The sequence below is a fragment of the Notechis scutatus genome, chromosome 11 (assembly GCF_049901735.1).
Source record: "Notechis scutatus isolate UNSWTSFEM ecotype Mainland chromosome 11, rNotScu1.2, whole genome shotgun sequence".
In the NCBI taxonomy this organism is placed as follows: Eukaryota; Metazoa; Chordata; class Lepidosauria; order Squamata; family Elapidae; genus Notechis; species Notechis scutatus.
Window position 1 is genome coordinate 6,279,819 of NC_142019.1, and position 22,764 is coordinate 6,302,582.

At 41.9% G+C, this 22,764-nt stretch overlaps 1 protein-coding gene across 1 annotated transcript in view; it reads left to right on the forward strand.

The window, feature by feature from the left end:
- The window catches only part of FBN1 (fibrillin 1), a 183,542-nt gene that overhangs the window by 56,467 nt on the left and 104,311 nt on the right, over positions 1-22,764 (forward strand). Inside the window, exons 7-10 of the mRNA XM_087972672.1 lie at positions 4,978-5,175; positions 10,054-10,179; positions 13,998-14,123; positions 22,424-22,582. Coding sequence (XP_087828798.1) covers positions 4,978-5,175; positions 10,054-10,179; positions 13,998-14,123; positions 22,424-22,582 — 609 coding nt within the window. The remainder of the gene's footprint in view (positions 1-4,977; positions 5,176-10,053; positions 10,180-13,997; positions 14,124-22,423; positions 22,583-22,764) is intronic.

Sequence of the window (22,764 nt, forward strand, 5' to 3'; positions counted from 1 at the left end):
ACTATTTCTTTGATATTAGTGTAACTCTTGTCCTGTGTCAAGTAGTCCTAGGGTGGAATTGGCTGTGGTGAGTTGTCCCACAGCACGTTGGTTGTGGCACGTTGGCTGTGGCACGTTGGCTTTGGCGAATTGTCATAGACCCAGTCCATGGGGTCGTGAAGAGTCAGACATGACTTAATGACCGAACAACAGCAACAATAAAACTAGAGTGAACTGAACATTGTATAAATTTGATTAATAAATGAATATATGAGCAAACGCAAGGGGTTTTGGTTTCCAGTTACGGTATATAGTAGCAATAATAATTACATGGTGTGTTATTAACTTAGATTGCTGAAAAGAATGCTTAACAGTGTAGTGTTAGTGATGAACCATCCATGAATATTTGTCCCAGAGGATATCTGTGGTTCTGGGAACTGATGAGGAATTGTTCAACTTATTTAGGGGCATCCTGTTCTTTATTTCCTTGAGTACATCCAAATGTGCAGCTTGTTATAATTCATTGATAATGTAGCTATACTAAGGAACCAGAACATCTTGACCAATGCTGTGTTTCAGCTCCAAATAGCCAGTGCAGAACTGCATTTTATTTTTCATTTATTGTACTGTTAAGTTAGCAAGCTCGATCAAATCCAATATTATCTTTCACTGCTACAACTCTCATCTCTGCTGGTTAGGTTCATGGGAGCTGTAGTTCCAAACGAATGGACAGCCCAGTTGGGGAATATTGATTCAGGCGCTTTTTCAAAAGGCAACTGAACTATGTTTTTCAGAAGAAGAAGGAGGAGGAGGAGGTGGAAGAAAGGAAGAAAGAAGGAGGAATAAGGAAGTAGTAGTCGCAGTAATAGTAGTAGTTATTATTGTTTTGCTTCTCATCCAAAAAGTTTCATCAGTTCTGGCTGGATGAGGGGAGGTGTTAGTACTGAGAATGGCAGGATCCTTCCATATCTCCCACCATCCAGTCAGAACTGATGAAGCTTCTTGGATGAGAAGTGAAACTTCTTCTTCCTCAAGGAAAAACAAAGTCCAGTTGCCTTTTGAAAAAACACCTTTGAGACAACCATGACCTGGATGACTGAGAATCTCTGTAGATATATTGATTCAGGCCTTCCCAGACTGCCTCTAATGCTGTACAGCAGGGGTCCCCAACCACCGGTCCGCGGACCGGGACCGGTCCGCGGAACAAGTCCTACCGGGCCGCTGGTTGCTGGGCGCCGCCATCTTTGATGAAAAAGTGCTTCCGGTGAGCTTTTCCGGTAGAAAGCTCACCGGAAGCACTTTTTCATCAAAAGATGGCGGCCAGCGCTCGGTGAGCTTTTCCGGTAGAAAGGCATTTCTACCCGGAAAGCTCACGAGCATAGCGCCGCCATCTTTTGATGAAAAAGTGCTTCCGGTGAGGTCACCGGAAGCACTTTTTCATCAAAAAAATCGGGCGGCGCCCAGCTGATGCCGGTACCGGGCCGTGGCATAAAAAAGGTTGGGGATCACTGCTGTACAGCACAAAAAATCTAGGTAGCTAGTATGGCCCACAAGCAAACATGTTTGAGAACTGAGATTTATCCTGTATAAATGTCTGGATAGGTACCAAGAATTGAGGGAAGAATGTTCAGCCTTCGTAATGACCTTCATTAGAAGGGGAGAACTCACATTTTCTTTGTGCCACACATGGTTTTAGTGAAAAGGCTTTTATTTAATGGGAGAGAAACGGAGTTGCGGTACATGTGCCAGAGACAGAACTTGGCGCTGCCAGCGTTGGGTTGTTTCAGTGGGATAATGGAACAAAACATAACGTTTTATTAATGACACAGTTTAATTCGCCTCTCAGATATATAGTTTGCCCAACCGTGAATGAATTAAAGTAGATGTATCCCACGCACTGTCCCCTTGAGTGATAGAAAAAGCTTGCCTGCAGTTAGATGGCCACGATTTTATTTCTGTCTAATTCCTGAAAGTTGCTCTTCATCTATTTTCTTATAAGCTTCTGCCCTTGAGGCCTACTTAAATGGAGAGGGGGAGAGAGAGAGAGATAGAGAAAGAGAGAAACGCTTGGCTTCTTAGTCTTACTGTGGTTTGGAAAGGGCAAATAATCTGGTTAGTAATGGGAAGATCCCCAATGAACTGAACCTCAAGCAGAAAACAACTCAGTGGTAGGGTTCATACATTACATCATAGATTACTGACCAAGCCTGGCTGCTTTTAATTGTAGCTTGGAGCTGTAAACAATTATTTTCAGACATCAGTGGTTGGTTCACAGAATATTGGATATCAGGATGGTGTAAAGGTTAAGATGTTGGACAGGGGAGAAATAAGTTAAGAATTTACTTGACTGTAGAGCTTGTGAGCACATTGGATGACACTTGGGCCAATGATACTTTCTCTTCCCAACTTATCACACAGAGAAGAATTATGGTTTGGCACACAGTCAGCTAGATGTTCCAACTAGATCTGGCATTTTTATCAAGTCCTTCCCTAGAACTTGGGATAGGTAGAAGTGATTGTTTGATGGTATTAGAGGTATCGTTGTAGGATGTAAGCTGTTCCACATAAAGTGGCCTTTTGCAGTTGACTGATGCCTTGGCAATACCGATGGTGTTCAAGTGATGCTCCCAACGGATGGTGTTCAGGTTGTTTTGGCATTAGATGCCTATTACTATTGGTGCTATCTTTGCTATCTTTTGCCACAGTCGTTCTACTTCTATGTTGACCGTCAGCATTATTAATTGAGCAACGATCCACTTCGATGGAGCTCAGGTTGAACAAGTTGAATGATTTGAAACTGATGACAATGGAGTTACCAGGCTGCCTCACTGCCTTTGCGGCCCTGACATAGTGCCTCTGGCGAAAAAATAGCTTACGCATTGCTACCAAAAGGCACATCTGTTGATCATTAATACTACTGTACCAACCTTTCTGAACAGCCCAGATTTCTGGAGCGTGCTCAAAGTTTCCCAAATGGGGCTGCCGATGCCAAAAAATGAGAGATTTCAGTCTTATGACAGATTGACCCAATGAAAGAATGGTGCTGCAACCCAGTTATGGTAACTGACGGAATTCAGAAGTGTTGGATGCTGTGGTTTGGCCACATCTGCCACGTAGCCTCAGGCTGAGTCTCTTCTTGATTGTTCTGGATCTGTAAGCCTTTTGAAGTAGGCCAGTTCAACAAAAAGAGACAGCAGGAAATCCAAGAATGCTATTTTATTGCTGCAGGATATAATAACAAGAACCTTGAAGGTCTAAGCTTCTCTCCGTCTCATCTTATACTGAACAAAATCAAGGCAGGATTGTTTTGACTTTCTTCCTCATGCTCCCTTCCATCTCGGGACCGTGTAATCTCCTGCCCAGACCCCTCTTTTAATGGCTCTTCTGTAGCAGTGGTCCCCAACTTTTTTTGTCTCTGAAGACTGGCAGCGGTGGGCAGGGGAAATGATGGTTTGGCGTATGCATCCACCATTTGCACACATGGAGCACACACTGCACGCGTGGCCCAGTTTCCAATGGGCCGAGGACTGCTACCAGCCCACAGACCGGGGATTGGAGCGTCCCCTGTTCTATATCTGTCTCCGTGCAAAAAGGGAAAAGAAAGAAAACACAAAATGAGTAAAGAGAAGAGATCCCAACTTCCATTTCCTCATTTGCATTGTGAACTATTTCTGAACTATGATTTTTCTTGATCCAACTTAAGGGACTTTTGATTTATTGACAGATTTTGGCTATTCACTAACTCCAGTGTCTCTGTCTGGTTTCAGCAGGACCAGATCTGAAAAAGGGATGCGCCTGACTAAAAGCTGACTAATGAATATTCTTTTTTAAAATTTTTTTTTATTAAATATAAACAATAAAAACAGTGAACATGGTGTCTCTTCTTTGACATACATTTCTGTCCAATCTCTTTACAATTAGAAATAGAAAGAAAATTGTACATTTATGTACATACATTTATACATTTATGTACATACATACATAAATGTATATACATTTTTATGGATCATATTTTCCTTTTATCTTTTGTACCTTTTTATCACATTCTCTACATATTTAAGTTCTGTGGACACCCTTTCATGTCCCTCCATTTATAAAATGTGTTCCATACTTTGTAATATTCTAGTTCATCTTGCTCTTTCAATTCTAGGGTTAGCCTATCCATTTCGGCGCAGTGTAATATTTTCCCAATTCAAAGCATCTTCTTCATTTAGAATCTCTCTTGCTTTCCAGTTTGGGGCAAATGTTATTCTTGCTGCAGTAGTTACATGTATAATTAAATAGGTGTCAACTTTGTTTACATTTTTCTCCAATATTCCTAATAAAAACATCTCTGGTGTATACTGAAATTTAAGCCCTGTCATTTCCTCTAACCATGACCAAATTCTACGCCAAAAGTCCTGCGCTTTACAGGTCCACCATGTGTGATAAGGCTGACTAATGGATATTCGAATCGCTCATGCGTAACTAGACACAAGGACAGTTTTTTTCCCTGAAAGCCATCGCTCCGCTAAACAAACAATTCCCTCAACACTGTCCAATTATTTACTAAGTCTGCATTACTATTACTATTAATCTTCTCATCATTCCTATCACCCATCTCCTCCCACTTGTGACTGTATAACTGTAACGTTGCTTGTATCCTAAGGATTTATATTGACTGTTTCCTAGTATGATTCGATTGCTTATTGTATCCTATGACTGTTATTAAGTGTTGTACCTGATGATTCTTGACTCTTGATGAGTGTATCTTTTCTTGTATGTACACTGAGAGCATTTGCACCAAGACAAATTCCTTGTGTGTCCAATCACACTTGGCCAATAAAGAATTTTCTTCTCTTCTCTTCTCTTCTCTTCTCTTCTCTTCTCTTCTCTTCTCTTCTCTTCTCTTCTCTTCTCTTCTCTTCTCTTCTATATTCTCTTCTATATTCTATTCTATATTCTATTCTAATTCATTCCAAGTGCCCTCCTGATGAGGTTTCCTTGCTGTTAATTCAGATTACAGGACGGGGCCCTGCTTCACCTTGGTGACCAACCAGATGTGCCAGGGGCAGCTCAGCGGGATCGTGTGCACGAAAACCCTCTGCTGCGCAACGGTGGGCCGAGCATGGGGTCACCCTTGTGAAATGTGTCCAGCCCAGCCTAGTCCTTGCCGAAGGGGATTCATCCCAAACATCCGAACAGGAGCTTGCCAAGGTAAGGTGCCTCACAATCTTTTTGTCAACTCATAAACTATTTCTCTGGTTTTTTTAGAGTTGCCGACAGAAAGGGAGGGGGGAGCAGTGCGGCAGCTTGGAAATTGAAAGTGCATTCCATAAATAGTTTTCAAAGATAGTAACTAGGTGACTGAAGTTTTTCTCTAACTGGAGAAGATGATTGATGACTCTTGGCTGTGGACGTGTCCCACTGGAGAATATGAATTAGGATACACCCAGAGGGGTGGGGGAAAACCAGGGTCAAGGGTGACAATGAATTATGTGTCTCAGAGTCGGCTACACCCAGGCAGTGCCGGACCTTTTAACTCCCAATAAATCCTTTTTTGAAGTTTTGGAAGTTTGCATCGAGACTCATGATTTAATTGGGGTAACTTCCAGAATCCTGACACTTTTTTTTACACGGCTAATCCTCAACTACAACAGAGCCCGACATTTCTGTTGTATTCAATAAGTGAGTCTCGATCCATTTTATGACCTTTTGGCCACTGCTGTTAAATGAATCCCTTTAGTTGGGAAGCGAATCAGGAGATCATGAAGCGAATCTGGCATCGCCATTGACTTTGCTCGTCAGAAGCGGGGTGGGAGGATTACAAGGGGTGATTATATGATCCCAGGACAGTGCAACCTTCGTAGCTACATGCCAATGGCCAAGCACCCAAATTTTGATCATGTGACCATGGGGATGCTGTCACGATTATAACTACAAAAATGGGTCTTAAGTCTCTTTTTCAGTGCCGTTGTAACTTTGAACAGTCACTGAATCATCATCATCATCATTTAACAACCTCTTCTGGGCAACTGAATCGAGCTAGCAGAGTGTTTAATGGCCAGATGCCCTTCCTGTTGCCAGTGTGCAGTTTTGTCCAGCAGATACATTCTCATCGTCCCCAGAGAGAAAATATCTGCCTCTACCTAGGATCAAACTCACAGCCTCCTGATTGTGAGGCGAGAGTTCCACCTTTAGGCCACCGCACCACTCCCTTGAACAGTCACTGAATGAATGGTTGTAAGTTGAGGATTACCTGTCTCTATTTCAAGAAGGCTTTGCCCAACATCCAAAGACAGTGTTACACAAAAGAAGGTGCAGAAACTGTGGTTAGATCCAGGGGTGGGATTCTACCAGTTCGCACCTATTCGCTAGAACCGGTTGTTATCATTCTAAGCAGTTCGGAGAACCGGTTGTTAGAAGAAATTACTGGCCTAATCCTGTAAGGAAGGCAGGAAGGAAACATTCTGGTGTTGCTTACAGAAACTGCCTCTCTGTTAACCCTTATTACATTCTTGGCAGGACTAGACTTCCTGTCTCAGGAACTTCTCTGGAGGTTTTTCCCCCTCCTTTGCAGGTTCTTTGCTTGTGTGGAGTGACCATTCAAAGTGACAATGGCACTGAAAAAAGTGACTTATGATGATTTTTCACACTTACAACTGTTGCCGCATCCCCACAGTCATGAGAGGCCAGGCGAGGAGTTGCATGCCTCGATATGAGTGATATTGAGTTGGCCACGCCCAGCCAATAACATGACCACCAAGCCATGTCCACTCAGTCACATGACCATCAAGCCATGCCCACCAACTAAGCCACGCCCACAGAACCGGTTGTTAAAAAATTTGAACCCCACCCCTGGTTAGTAGATCCATTATTATTAGCTCTACTCTTTTTGTCACCATACCCTCAGTTCCTTTAGCTATGGAAGTCTTCCTGGTTTTCACCATAAGGTTCCTATGTTTCATAACTTCACTACTGAAAACCCAATATGGTCAAAAGCCCTGAGTTTTTAATGGCAAACAAAACTAACTTTGGTGATCCTGCAAACCTTCCAGGTTTTCTTTTCATGTTTTTTTTCCAAACACACTAATAGAGCCGTTTCCAGAAACCTGGAAATGACTCTTTTTAAGATTCCTGGGTTTAAAAACAGCCTGTTACACAATATACTAATTGAAATCCATTTATGTTTGATTTTTGAATCCCGCGATGTGCCAAGATGCCTGAAGTCTGTGTGTGCCGCTGAAAGTTCTTACCCTGCTTTTGGCTTTTATTTCGAATACATCCAGCTGTATAAATTCTTTTATTGTCTGAATGTCTGACAGGAAATAGGAGAAAGTTAACAGGGACAGCAGCTATGTGCTGAATTGGTGTGGGCTTAATATTCTCAAGATCTTGTCTCCGAAGGAGTTCTTTTTGTGTGTGTTCAAGACCTGCCTCTAAAATGTCGTTCAACAAGAGACGGTAATTTTGTGGGTGTAGAAAAGTAAAGATGATGCAGAACACCCCATGCTATTGTTGTGAATCCAAAATCTCTCCCAGGAGAATTCAAGACCTAGCATTGTTGTAGGAACATCGACTACGCTTTTAGCAAAAAATAAAAAGAAATAAATCATTTTTTGGGTGTCTCTCAACAGCTGCAATAGCTCTCAAAAAACTACATAAACAGCATTTATAATGTCCAAACCGAGCATTGGCTCTTGCTTAAACTTAGTGTAGTCCAGTGTTTGTAGAAGAGCTCTGTTTGCTACAGATTAACAATGGGTCATATGTCCCGCAATTTATAAACCAAGTTGTTGGATGACATCGTTCAGCTTCTGCCAACCCATCTTCACACAATTTTGATTTATTTTGGCAAGTCTCAAGAGACCTACGTATTTGTATACAGCTCTTTATTTCTGAGAAATGGTATCCGTCGAGAAGGAAAACTTTTAGCTGCAAAGAACAAGCTAAGAACAAAGTAGTGGAAATGTATACAACTTCTTTGCCGTCGTCCCCTCTATAGCTTAGATCAGTATTTCTTAACCTTGGCAGCTTTAAGATTGGTGGACATCAATTCCCAGAATTCCCTAGCCAGCCATGCTGTCTGGGGAATTCTGGGAAACGAGACCCACACATCTTAAAAGCTGCCAAGGTTGAGAAACATTGCTCTAGACCCGTGATGGTAAACCTATGGCACACGTGCCGCAGGTCAGTGATCCCCAACCTTTTTTATGCCGCGGCCCGGTACCGGCATCAGCTGGGCGCCGCGGCCCGGTACCGGCATCAGCTGGGCGCTGCCATCTTTTTGATGAAAAAGTGCTTCCGGTGACCTCACCGGAAGCACTTTTTCATCAAAAAGATGGCGCGCATGCGCTCGGTGAGCTTTCCGGGTAGAAATGGCTTTCCCGGAAAGCTCACGAAGCGCTGCGCCGCCATCTTTTTGATGAAAAAGTGCTTCCGGTGAGCTTTCTACCCGGAAAAGCTCACCGGAAGCACTTTTTCATCAAAAAAAGATGGCAGCGCCCAGCAACCAGCGGCCCGGTAGGACTTGTTCCACGGACCGGTACCGGTCTGCGGACCGGTGGTTGGGGACCCCTGCCGCAGGTGGCACACAGAGCCATTTGTGTGGGCTTGCAAGCCCCAGCCAAACTTACCTGCACTGCGCATGTGCGTGCCTCCCAGCTGATTTTTGGCCCATTTGAGGTCTTTTTTGCCCTCCCGGAGGCTCGATAGAAGCCTCTGCAGCCTTTGGAGACCGAAAAACGGGCCTGTTTCGGCACTTCCGGTATTTCTGGAAATACCGGAAGTACCAAAACCAGACATGCTGAAAACAGAAGTGCAAAAACGGGCCCGTTTTTTTGGCCTTCCGAGGCTGCAGAAGCTTCCCTCAAGCCTCCGGGAGGGCGAAAACGGCCTCAAACTAGCCGAAAATCAGCTGGGAAGAGCACGCATGCCCAGTGCAGGTAAGGGGGCATGGAGGTTGCATGCACATCTGCAGGGGGCAGGGGGCATTTCATTGTAGGTGCTGGCACTCACACACACACACACACACACTATTGCATGTGTGACGCTTTTGGCACATCACAACAAAAAGGTTCGCCATCACTGGTTTAGACAGTGGCAGGGCATTTTTAAACCAATGGGCACATTGGATATTTTGAGAGTGTGTCATGGTTGCCATAGCAAATGTGGACAGTCCTAAAATGTCCATTGGCCCGAGGGAAAACTGATGAAATTGCTTCTAGCATCAACTTCAGCTTTTTTAGGTGCAACTATTTCAATATAATAGTTAAGAGTTGTGGCGCAGTTGTTAGAATGCAGTATTGCAGGCTATTTCTGCTGACTGCTGGCTGCCTGCAGTTTGGCACTTTGACTCTCAAGGTTGACTTGGCCTCCCATCCTTCTGAAGTCAGTAAAACGAGGAGCCAGATTGTTGGGGGCAAAATGCTGATTCTGTAAACCGCTTAGAGAGAGCTATAAAACATTACAAAGCGGTATATAAGTTTAAGTGCTATTGCTATATATATAGTTTTCTTTCTGATCTAATAAATCACTGGGCTGTAGACACGCTCTGTTTTGTTATTACAGGATCTAAAAATATGGAGTACTTTCTAGTAATTATTTGCTTTGCAGCACTCCAGGTCTCTGTGTAATTTTACTTTAAATATAATCTCAAAAAAATAAGTCTAATGAGGCAGAGATATTGGATGTGCCTGAAGATTGCTGATAAATGCAGAAGGTTGGCTTTCTCCAAGAATAAAACAGAACCCTCATTAAAATGTCAAGTGATATTCTTCAGTAGAACAAATGTAAATGTACATATTTTTTCTCCTTGAGAAAGTAATTTATAGGGCTAAAAATGGTTTAGAAGAGCTATATCAAAATCTATAGCACCTCATTAAAGCAGCCATGTCATTTTTCAGACATCCATATAAAAACATGGCCACTTCTGAATCTTTTCTGGGAAAAAAAAAAAAAAGCACAGCCATAATGTTAATAATTCACAAATCTCTCCCGAGGAAGAAATCTAGTACAGGATACAGAAGCAATGAATGTGCCTTTGTATCTTGATGGGCAAATTAACGTTGGTGTTCTTTTTGTTTTGCATGATAGATGTGGATGAATGCCAAGCTATCCCTGGGATTTGTCAAGGAGGAAATTGCATTAATACAGTTGGATCTTTTGAGTGCAAATGCCCAGCTGGACACAAGTTTAATGAAGTGACACAGAAATGTGATGGTAAGTCTTTCAAAGCTTCCCTATGGAAAGATAGAAAATGTCACATTCCGTATGTTTTCTCTTATCAGTTGGCAAAAACGTATTTATTCATGGCAAAGTGCATGCATTCAGATGTTCCATTTCATAGAACTTAAAAACTGTTGCATTTCTTTGATTCTTAAATACGGATGTTACATTTCTACCAAGCTTTGCTGCTCTGAAATTTTGGTAGCTACTCATGGTCCCACTATTTCCCAGGAATTTGATTCTTAGCTTACTTAGCATTAAATAGTGTAACTATGGCTATCAGTGGAGTTATTTAGATGTTATCCTTAAGCGAACTGTTCATTGCAGTGAAACACAAAGCAGATATATAAAAATACATCTTTTTAAAGTAGTAACACAAATTGTCCTGAATGTAATGCCTAAGAGTCTTCAGACTGGCTGCCTTATAACATAGGACTTATTTTTAAATGTTAGCTAAAATAATAATCTTTACACAACAACTACTTTGTCATTTTTATTTTGTCTTATGTAAACCAATTTGTAAAGAATTTGATCCAGACAAATAGAGTTTTCATGCTGTCTGCCAGCGATTTTGGCCAAAGGGCAGCCAAGGCGTAGGAACGTCTTAACTTCTCAAACATCACTGAAGTGTTTCTTTTCAGAGAGAAACTCAGTAGCAGTCCATTTCAGAAACTTAACTCCACGAGATTACGTGGAATTAACTAAAACAATTCCCATTGAATGAATTCGGCTTGAATTCTTGTTTCAGTGGGTTTGCAAAGCAGGACATCCAAAATGCAGGTGGTTGCTGGAATTTTGAACTGACGCAATCATATTTCCAGAGCAATAGTCTTGTAGAACCCAAACTGAGCAAATGCTTCTGCAGCTGTATTTAAGTTCTTGTAGGCTGGATAATATAAGGAATAACCAATTAAACTTTAAGAGGCACAGCATGTACCAAGAGAACTTAAAGTTGGAATGAATGGATGTCCTGTTTGAAAACTCCTAGGAGTATGTTGAACAACAATCAAAGATAATTCAGTAAGGTAAAATATTCCCTTCCCGTCAGAGGGGAGATTCAGCCGGTTTGCCCCGGTTCAAGTGAACTGGGTGTTAAATTTACACCTGGTTCACTGAACCGGTAGTTGAACCGACCAGCTGGCCCCACCCACCCTTTCCCTCCCAGGAGTCTTCACATGGCCCATTTCTGATGCAGGTAAGTGCAGGGTCCATGTGGAGGCTGTGAGGCCCTCCGGAGCCCGGGGGAGGCCATTTTCACCCTCCCAGAGGCCCAAGGGAAGCCTCCAGACTCTGGGGAAGGTGAAAAGTGGCCAAACCAGAAGTTCCAGAACTCCAGAAACGGGCCTGTTTCCGACTTCCAGAGCCCTTCCAGAGCTCGGGGGAGGCTGTTTTCCCCCTCCCAGAGGCCCTCCGGCCTCTAGGGAAGATGGAAAATGGCCTTCCCAGAAGTTCCAGAAGGCTACGCCCACCATGGCCACGCCCACCCAGCAACTGGGCAGAGAACCGGTTGCCAGGATTTTTGAATCCCACCCCTGCTTCCTGTGTGTGCCCTTCCTAAATTGTTTAGCAGATAGAAGTGCAAATTGAGAACGTTAGACCTTCTGAAACAACTTTTAAAAAGTGTTCAGCGAAAACTCAAAAGGCAACCTGAGTTCAAGGGACTTTGGTGTTAAGAGTGGGCGATTTTTACTTGATGTGATTATACTACAGCAGAACAGATGTCCTTATTTTTTGAAAGTTGCACTGCAGAAACAATGACAAAAAAAAAACAAAAACACTGCCCACTATTAAAAGGGGAAATAATTTGAGAGAATTGCATTTTCAGTCCGCGGTTGATGGCCATGCTACCCTTCACAGCAGGATCACATTAGACCTACCACTTCCCTGAATGCAAAGACCAGAACTGTGTCGTCCTATCATCGAATTGCCACTTCAAGTGTGTTCCAATTTTAACATCAAAGATAAACACACAACTCTTGATTTCAATACTCACCTTTTCCTATTCAAGGTTACCTCAACTCTTTGAAGATTAATAAACCCTGGAGACTTACTTCGGTTTAAGCCATCTGACTAGCTTTGGAAGATGACTACCTTTTGATAGAAAAAAACATCATTGTAAAGATTTTAGAATTATGTGTGGCAAGAGCTACTTTATGGCTTAAGCCACAGAAAAGGCATATAGACACTTCAAAGCTCTCCATTTCTTTGGTTTACTTTTTGTCAAAGCATAGCCAGGAGCAAGGAGTTGTTGGAGTTGTGCTCAAAATATTCTAGAAGGCACCAAAGGACAAGATAGTCTTTCTGAATGGGGGAGATGTGTTGAGAAGAATATCCAACTGTTGGCCATACAGACTGAGAATTCTTGTAGCCTCAACGCATCAGAAGGAAGTCAAGTTGGAGGACTTTCAGCTAGAAGTCAAGTGGATCAACTAGGTTGTAATGCCTGAAGTAGCCTCTGTAGTACAATCTAGCTTCTCTCGAGAAAGACTAACATTTGAGGGCATGTTCTAAAATCCAAACTACATTTCTGTCCATTGCTTATGGTAGCCAAAGACTAAGTGATCTTGATGGGAAGATCTTTCTTGCTGGTAAATCCAAAATGTTCCAAAGAATTCGTGATGTTTATCAAAATCTTTCCCTATTAGTCACCCATTAAGTTTTGATTAACAATCCTTAGTGACGTGCAACTCTGTTACAGATCCTGATTTTGGCAGCCTATTAATATTTGAGAGGGATAATCAGCAAAACTATGAGGCTTTTTGTGTGCTTCCGCAAAATGTCACTAAAAGCCATTGGATATTTTCTTCCTGAATGTGTATGCGAAGGACTTTTGCAATGATAGATCATAAAGATTTTCAAAACTAAGAATAAAATAGTAGAACATGGAATGCTTGTTAAGGATATTGACAAGAATTCTGAATAACAGAGAGGGGGAATGTCTATAGCTGTGAATTGATTAGTTTCAAGTATTTTATCTTTAAGCTAGTAGTGCTTCTGTTTATAGAAAATCTGGCTTTACTGAAAGCAAAATCTCCAGATTTCATCGTAGGGCCGAGTCTAACCCAAACAATGTATCACTGTTTATATTAGTGTTGACATTAATATAAATACCATTGTTTTCATTTCAAGTGCTCTGGATTCACTGATGCAAAAGCTATTAAGTAAGTCTAATGACTTTCCGAACCTTAGCAACAAAACACCAAGAGTATTAAGGCCATTCAAATTATATTTGGTGGTTTAACTTATATGTTATTTGCAGGGCCTTGAAATCTACAATGATAGGTCCACCCCTTTGGTTACTTCATTCCTAGAAACAGATGTTTGTCCACTCACCATCCATCCATCTATCCATCTATCCATCTATCCATCCATCCATCTATCCATCTATCCATCCATCCATCTGTCCATCTGTCCATCCATCCATCCATCCTGGTGTGATGAGTGATCTTCACTGGGACAGCTTTGGTAGAGTATTGTTAACACAAGAGGCATTACATTTTTTCAGTGATGTCTTTGTTTTCAGTTAATCTGGCTAAAACTGTTTTGCACGTACACTGAGAGTTTTGGCACTGGAGACAAATTCTTTGTGTGTGTGAATGCTGACACTTGGTCAATATTTTTACTTCTACTTCTACATTCTATTATTTCTATGTGTCCCTCCTCTCCTCTCCTCTTCCAACTCTTCTCATCTCCTTTCCTCTATTCTCTGTTCTACCCTACCCTACCCCATCCATCCTATCCTATCCTGTCCTGTCCCTTGTCCTCTGCCTTGTTCTGTTCTATTCAAGTCATCCTTGTTTCTAAATCCATAGATATCGATGAATGCAGCACCATTCTTGGCATCTGCGAAGGGGGAGAATGTTCTAACACTATCAGCAGCTACTTTTGCAAATGTCCCTCTGGATATGCCACAACCGCAGATGGCACTGGCTGCATTGGTGAGTAAAGAATTGCAAACATGGGTGTGGATATGGGCCAGCATGTTAGAATCCAGCTCTTGGAATCCAAGGAAGAGATGCAGAAATTCACAGAAATATCACGTTAATATTTTTCAAGGTATTGAAGGATTTTCCCTGAAGTTAGCTTTTGTAAAATGGTTACTCATCTGTAAATTTCTTTCTGAGTGTTTAGTAGGGAAAAAATTTTCTTTCTGGTTTCCCCTAATCAGATATTGGCAAATCCTGTTTGTTTTAAGGAAACAGTTCTCTTTGATTTGGGTTTGAAGTTATGTTTCAAGACTCCATGACTTCAGTCCCCATACCGATTTCCCACTACTTCTAAGTTCAAACAGCACATATAATTAATTAAAAAGCACCCCCCCAAAAATCAATTAAAGTGTTTCCTATCAATCCAACATACCTTGTGGGCAGCTTTCTTGAATTTTTCAAATGACCATACAATTTGGTCATTCACAATGGGATCCTTAGTCAAAGTTAATATTCTCCTGTCAAGGAACATTGCTAAAATACTTTTAAAAACTATTTTCATTTAAGCTAGCCTTTCCTGATAGATATGTGCATTTTTAAAAAAATCAGTGGCAACAGTACAAGGTGGAGCTGCATATGTCAAGCAGTCTTCGAGAGTAAGAATGCAACTTAGGTTGGTTTTACTTGGGATGTACTGGAAATACAGATATAATATGAGAAGGGGGAAAAAAGTAATCAGTGATTGGGGGGGGGGGAAGGAACCACTCCCTTCATTAAAAGAGAAATAAGAGAGGGAGTGAGGGAGCAAGGAAGGAAGGAAGGAAAAGGAAGAGAGATAGAAAAAGGAAGGAAGGAAAGAGAAAAAAAGAAAAGAAAAAGAAAGAAAGGAAGGAAGGAAGGAAGGAAGGAAGGAAGGAAGGAAGAAAGAAAGAAAGAAAGAAAGAAAGAAAGAAAGAAAGAAAGAAAGAAAGAAAGAAAGAAAGAAAGAAAGAAAGAAAGAAAGAAAGAAAGAAGAGGTTAGAAGAATGCAGCCATTATGACTTACCATCTTTCTTTTATTAAGTCCGGACAATTTCTGTGTGTTCCTGTTTGAAATACAATACCTTTCCCAAACACAGGTTTTTACATATCACTTCATGTCAGAAGGGGTCACTTGAGGGGAAAATGCAGAACAAAACTGACATGGAATAGGACCAATTGTATAAACTTTACTTTTCCCTTAGAAATCTGGAACACATTTATTTTGGGAGGTGATTCATTTTGGACGCCTTTCTAAAAAAAGTTTAGGGTAGTATTTGATGTCTACTGTAGTTTGGACCTCACAAGAGTACGGTATAATGTGTTTTCCTCACAAATTACCCAAAACGTTACATGTACAACAACACAAAATCATTTGCTCTATATAGAGTGACAAATATATTTGTATTCACTCATTCTAGAAATCAGTACTTGGAATTCCAGACAATACATTGCAACTTGTGATATGATACTAGTCATAGCTTCAACCACCCCATCTTGACTTTTTCAACTAACACCACGGAGATATTCCTGGATATGTCTAGGAAATTATCAGTTAGACATCCAGGAGGCCTTATTATTATTTTTACCTTTTATTATTGCATATTCTATCTCTTATTATTTAAAATAATGTGTTTCATTGGTTTTGTCCTTGATCGAAATCCATTTCCTGGCCCTTCTCCTTACTAACACATGTAAACTGGTGAAACCAGGCTCAATAGCAGTAACTGTGAGAGGGATCTTGGAGTCTTAGTGGACAACCAGTTAAATATGAACCAGCAGTGGGTGGCGGCAGCCAAAAAAGCCAACACAATCCTAAATTGCATTAACAGAGGGATACAATCAAGGTCAAGTGAGGTACACTCTCTAAAGCGTTAGTAAGACCACACCTAGAATACTGCATCCAGTTTTGGTCACTACACTATAAAAAAGATGTTGAGATGCTAGAAAAAGTGCAGAGAAGAGCAACCAGGATGATTAGGGGACTGGAGACTGAAACATATGAAGAATGGTTGCAGGAACTGGGCATGGCTAGTCTAGTGAAGAGAAGGACCAGGGGAGACAGGATAGCAGTTGTCCAATATTTGAGGGGCTGCCACAGAGAGGAGGAAGGGGCCAAGCTATTTTCCAAAGCACCAGAAGGCCAGACAAGGAGTAATGGATAGAAGCTGAACAAGGAGAGATTTAACCTGGAAATAAGGAGAAATTTTCTGACAGTGAGCGCAATCAACCCATGGAACAGAAGTTGCCTTCAGAAGTTGTGGGAGCTTCATCCCTGGAAACTTTCAAGAAGAGGCTGGACTGCCATTTGTCAGAAATGGTGTAAGGTCTCCTACTTGGGTGGAAGGTTGGATTAGATGACCTCCAAGGTCCCTTCCAACTCTGTTAATCTGTTAAACAGCCCTAGCATGCTGTTCACGTATAGTAAGAGCAGTCAGCCTTATAAAAAGTTTGCGAACCCTGCTTTTTAAATATGGTCTTGGATGCATTTGGATCTCCTTCCTGTCTGTCTCCTGCTTTTATATCCAGCATGTGAGTGAGACTACAGCTAGCCAAGCTATCAGGAACTAAAATCGATCCTTGACCTAAGATCTAATCCCAGAATTCCTAATAGACGTGGGAAGGAATGTTCCCCAGCCTTGTTGATTAGCTTGTAAAAGAATGTTTGGATATATTCTTTTTCCTGGTTTAGCAGCTTTTGGGGACAAATGACCTTTCTCAAACAACATCTTCAGTGTCGGTGCAAATAGGGTGACCATATTTTTTACAGAATCCAAGCTTAGCTCCTTTCTTGCTACGGCTGGAGACTCAAGTATTTTAATGGAATTGCTGGATATTTCAGCAAGGACAAGAAATAGTGAAAGTGTTACGTATTCCAGACCCTGAGCCATTCTTAATTTTAGCAACATTTTCAAGACAAAACACTCTTACATGCAAAACTCAGGCCCATTCCCCCGCAGATAGCTCGAGTTTGCATCTTCTACATTTGCAGCATTTCAAAGACACTAGCCAAAAACCACGGAACTGGGCACAAAGTCCAGTCTGGAATTAGTCGCACTCATGTCAGTTCAAAATTTCTTTTCCCTTTTTTCCTTTTTGCCGTTTTCTATGCCTGCAATTCAGCTGTAAAGCTCTTTTGGCCTGTCTCAGGTTTGATTTAAAAACAGCCCCTTTCCGTTTCCTGTTCCACATCAACCGTATTCTCAGCCGAAACATCTTTTCTGAAAAGGTTTTCTTAGTACAATCTGGGATGGGAGACAAACTCTTCTTGCAGAAATGTGTAGATTCCTTAAGAAATAGCTCCATCCTGGAGTAACTCAGACTGAAAAGTCTTGGACCTGAGACAGAGTCGATTTTAAGGCAGGAGATAGGAAAAGGTCCCGCTGTGAGGGTAATTCAAGGATGAAAAAGAGCATTCCACGCTGAGTTAAATCTCAGTTCACTGCTCTTCTTCACGCCGTGTGCTTAGTCAGTGTTTACTTCTCTCTTCTGCTGCCCTAGTTTGCCTAGTCTTTCACTTCTGCCCTCAAATTCTTCTCTCCCTCCTTCTCTTTTTTAAATCCAAATCCATATGTTGACATTTGATTTCTCTCCATTTCCTGCAAAAACTCTACAAAAAAGCCTTCCACAATTGCAGCCCTCGACCAGGGGTGGGATTCAAAAATCCCAGCGACCGGTTTGCTGCCCAGTTGCTGGGTGGGCGCGGCCTACCAAAACTTCTGGGAGGGCTGTTTTTCGCCTTCCCCAGAGTCCGGAGGCTTCCCTCAGGCCTCTGGGAGGGCAAAAATAGCCTCCCCCGGGCTCTGGAGGGCCTTCCGGAAGCCAGAAACAGGCCCATTTCCAGACTTCCGGAAGGCCTGTTTTTCCTCCTCCCAGAGCCCCTGTGCAGACCCTGCACTCATTTGAATTGAAAATGGGCCGCCTGGAGACTCCTGGGAGGGGAGGGGAGAGGTGGGTGGGGTCAGCCGGTCAGTTCAAACACTGGTTTGGTGAACCAGGTGCAAATTTAACATCCGGTCTGCCCGAACCGGTCTGAACCGGTAGAATCCCACCCCTGCCCTCGACTTACAACACTTTGTTTAGTGTTTGTTTCATTTAGCTATAACGTCACTGAAAAAAAGGGACTTATGACCATTTTTCACACTTAATGACCATTGCAGCATCTCTGTGGTCACATGATCAAAATTTGGATGCTAGACAACTGGTTCCTATTTATGACAGTTGCTATGTGCCGGGGTCATGTGATTTCCCTTTTGTGATCTTGTGACAAGCAAAGCCAGTGGGGAAGCTAAATTCAGTTAACAACCTGGTTACCCATTTAACAACTGTGGTGATTCACTTAACAACTGTGGCAAGAAAGGTCATAAAATGGGGGCAAAATTCGCTTAACACCTGTCTCACTTAGCCACAGAAGTTTTGGGCTCAACTGTCGTCGAAAGCTGAGGATTACCTGTATAAAGTACATCAAGAAGAATTATGATCTAAAGAAAGAAAGCGAATGAAAAATGGGAGACTTTCTGGCAAGCGAAGTCAACGGAGAAGCCAGATTCATGTAACAACCAGGTTACTAACTTTAACAGCTGCAGGGGTTCAACTGAATCAAGAATGCATCAAATTAAGATACGAAACTCTAAAACCCAAATTTTAACCCTGCAGGGATTCCACGTAGCCTGGTTCCAGGTCAGAGAGCTCTGTTACCTGAGTTTGAGAATAAATGGGGGATTGTTTGGCCTCCAAATTTGCCATCTGCAGCACTTAATATAGGCAGTTTTCTCCATTCTGACTTTTTTGGTCCTGTCTTCCCGGGAAGGCAAATAGCTTGGTTTAGAATAGAATAACAGAGTTGGAAGGGACCTTGGAGGTCTTCTAGTCCACCCCCCTGTCTAGGCAGAAAACCCTACACCACTTCAGACAAATGGTTATCCAACATCTTTTTAAAAACTCCCAGTGTTGGAGCATTCACAGCTTCTGGAGGCAAGTCGTTCCACTGATCAATTGTTCTAACTGTCAGGAAATTTCTCCTTAGGTCTAAGTTGCTTCTCTCCTTGATTAGTTTCCATCCGTTGCTTCTTGTCCTGCCTTTAAGGTGCTTTGGAGAATAGCTTGACTCCCTCTTTTTTGGGGCATCCCCTGAGATATTGGAACGCTGCTATCCTGTCACCCCTAGTCCTTCTTTTCATCAGACTAGACATACCCAGTTCCTGCAACCGTTCTTTATATATTATAGCCTCCTGTCCCCTAATCATCTTGGTTTGACACATGCTTTTCCAGAATGATGAACACAAAGCACTGCAGATTTTTCTTCTAGAAAAAAATATATATCTAAAATAATAAAATCCCAGTCTGGGTGTTCATATCCTGGTGTCTCTTACACTTCCAGGAATCCCTCAGTCTTCCGGCTTAAAATTTTTTGTTAACGGCGGCTGCCAGAATTGGCTCCACTATCTGTCTTCTGACTTTTTTTTTTGAAACTTCAGTATCTTTCTTCCAATATTTTTTTTTTTTTAAAAAGGATTTCTTCCAGCTCTATGAGTATGAAAAATAGATTGTATCTTATAAGAGGAGAAGGACCAACTTTTGATGCTTTCTGTTTTGTGTCTCGCTTTTTAAAGGGTTTCCAAATCGGGCCCTTTGGGTTTCGTAGCTGTCTTCTCTTGCAGTCTGTGTTTTGTCTTGAACAGGGGCTATTAGAAGAAGGACAAGTATGGCTGACTTTCTAGATGCAGAAAATGCTACTCAGGACACAAGGAGGGGCTGGACAGTTTGCTTGTCCCAGAATGCTTAATTTAATTCATTTTTCATTCGCTTTCTTTCTTTAGATCATAATTCTTCTTGATGTCCTTTATATTTATAAACTAGCTCTATACCCTTGATGTACTTTATATTTATAAACTAGCTCTGTACACTATGTGGTCAGGCTTAGTTTTGGGGGAGGAAAATAAGAAAAAAAAATTTGCTGCTGTCTACCAGCATCCATCGGTATTCATCGGGCTAGCGTCCTGTCAGTGTGTGAGAGAGTTGAGGGCTGTTTGGAAACTGAAGCAGTATTTGCTGTGTGAGCAAGAAGGAGACAGCAAGGAGCCTGGGTATGGCTTAGCTCAACTGTTCTGCACTAAAGCTGCTTGGTGCTATGAAATTAAAACTGAAACCGAAACTCCTCTCCTCTGCTTGTGTTTTGCATTTGGAACAGATTTCTTTTCAGGTGGGGAGGGGGAGTAGAACTCTTTAGCATCAGAGCGTGTTAATAATAATAATATATGAAATACTAATGCTCTGATGGTCATTTGGAAAAATCCTTTCTTAGTGAGCACCTAGAAGCCAAGAGGAACATTTGTGCCAAATTTCAAGTTTGTAGGCTCTACGGTTCTGGAGATTTTGTGATGATGCGTAAGGGGTGTTTTGCTTATATATTTATAGCTACAGGTAATCCTCAGCTTTTGACCACAGTTGAGCCCAAAACTTCTGTGGCTAAGTGAGACAGCTATTCAGCTAATTTTGCCCCATTTTACGACCTTTCTTGCCACAGTTGTTAAGTGAGTAACTGGGTTGTTAACTGAATTTAGCTTCCCCACTGGCTTGGCTTGTCACAAGACCACAAAAGGGGATTACACGACCCAGGGACATAGCAACTGTCATAAATAGGAACCAGTTGTCTAGCATCCAAATTTTGATCATGTAACCACAGAGATCCTGCAATGGTCGTTAAGTGTGAAAAACGGTCATAAGTCAATTTTTTCAGTGCTGTGGTAACTTTGAACAGTCCCTATATGAACTTAGGACTATCTGTATTCTTTTTCATGGATATCCCAAGTATACTTTCAATATACAACTGGTCCAATGCTATACGTATAACTTTTTTTAAATTTAATTTTAAATTAATCTGACTTGAAATGCCTGGGGATCTTTCAGGCAAGAGTTTACTAAAGCCATTGCCCTGCTTTAGTTATTAAAATTAATAGGGATTCCATAGTTTTTCCATTCGCCTTTCCTGTTTTATTTTTTTAAATCTTTTTACTACAGAAAACCCACTAAGGAGAGGATAGACACTAACCATATAATCTATTTGGATTGGTGGGAATAGAAACATTTTCTGAAAGAACCCGTGTTAACCCTTACATAGATTTTTTTTGGGGGGGGTGGGGGGCAGTGGGAATATCGTAGTCCAATGAGGTTTATCCAAGGCGCAATTATTGCAAATTGAGGCTAACCAAGGTTCAACCAAAATCTTGTGCAGCATTTATGGAAGAAAAGAACAGAACCCGGAAACTTTTTGCATTAGTTGGGGAAATGAGATTTTTCTGCCACTTTCCACAAGCTTCCTGCTTCTTTCTCTTTAATAACAATGCAGAGTATTTTGGAAAGGAAATTTTGGCCTTTAAATAGGCAGGCGATCCATCACCAAGAAAGATTTGCTCCTTCAGATGATGACATGTGCAGGATTCGTTAGGATGGGAAGACTGGGGATGCTATGATAGCAGGCTTCCGGTATTTGAAGGGCTGTCATAGAGAAGAGGAGGCCTGCTATCATAGCATCCCCAGTCCTTCTCTTTATTAGATTAGAAATACTGAGATCCCTCAATCATTCTCATGACATTCTACACACGTCATCACCCGAAGGAGCAAATATTATTGTAATATATCATAGTAAGATGACAACTAGAATACTGCATCCAGTTTTGGTCACCACACTATAAGAAAGATGTTGAGACTCTAGAAACAGTGCCAAGAAGAGCAACCAGGATGATTAGGGGACTGGAGGCTAAAACATATGATAAACAATTGCAGGAACTGGGCTTGGCTAGTCTAGTGAAGAGAAGGACCAGGGGAGGCAGGATATTCCAATATTTGAGGGGCTACCACAGAGAGGAAGGGGTCAAGCTATTTTCCAAGGCACCCGAAGGCCAGACAAGGAGTAATGGATGGAAACTGAACAAGGAGAGATTCAACCTGGAAATAAGGAGAAACTTTCTGACAGTGAGAACAATCCACCCATGGAACAGAAGTTGCCTTTGGACTTTGTGGGAGCTTCATCACTGGAAGCATTCAAGAAGAGATTAGACTGCCATCTGTCAGAAATGATGTAGGGTCTCCTGCTTGGGCTGGGTGGTGGGGTGGACTAGAGGTCCCTTCCAACTCTGTTAATTTGTGATATAATTCATACCGAGGTGGGTGTGATGGGTAGACTCCTTGTTGAATGAGATAGATGTATAAGGAGAGAAATACTCTTTATCTGCCAAAGAATTATTATTCTCAAAGAGTTGATGGGTGTTGTCTCCATTTCTTCTCTGGAACAGACGTACGCCCGGGGTATTGCTTTACTTCTCTCACCAACGGCCGTTGCAACAATCAACTCCAGCAAGTGCTCACCAAAACCCAGTGCTGTTGTGACTCTGGACGATGTTGGTCTCCGGGAGCTACCACTGCCCCAGAAATGTGCCCCATTCGTGCTACAGGTATGGAACTCACGACATGCTGTTTAAACGTATAAAACCCCTTGTTATTTTGGAGTGGGACCTGCAAAATGGTAGGACGACTTGAGCTAAGACATCTCTACAGTCCTGAGATGAGGAAACACAATTCTCCAAGGAGAATAGATTGATTTTCATTGCAAGGAGGACACATTCTTTCGTGTGTT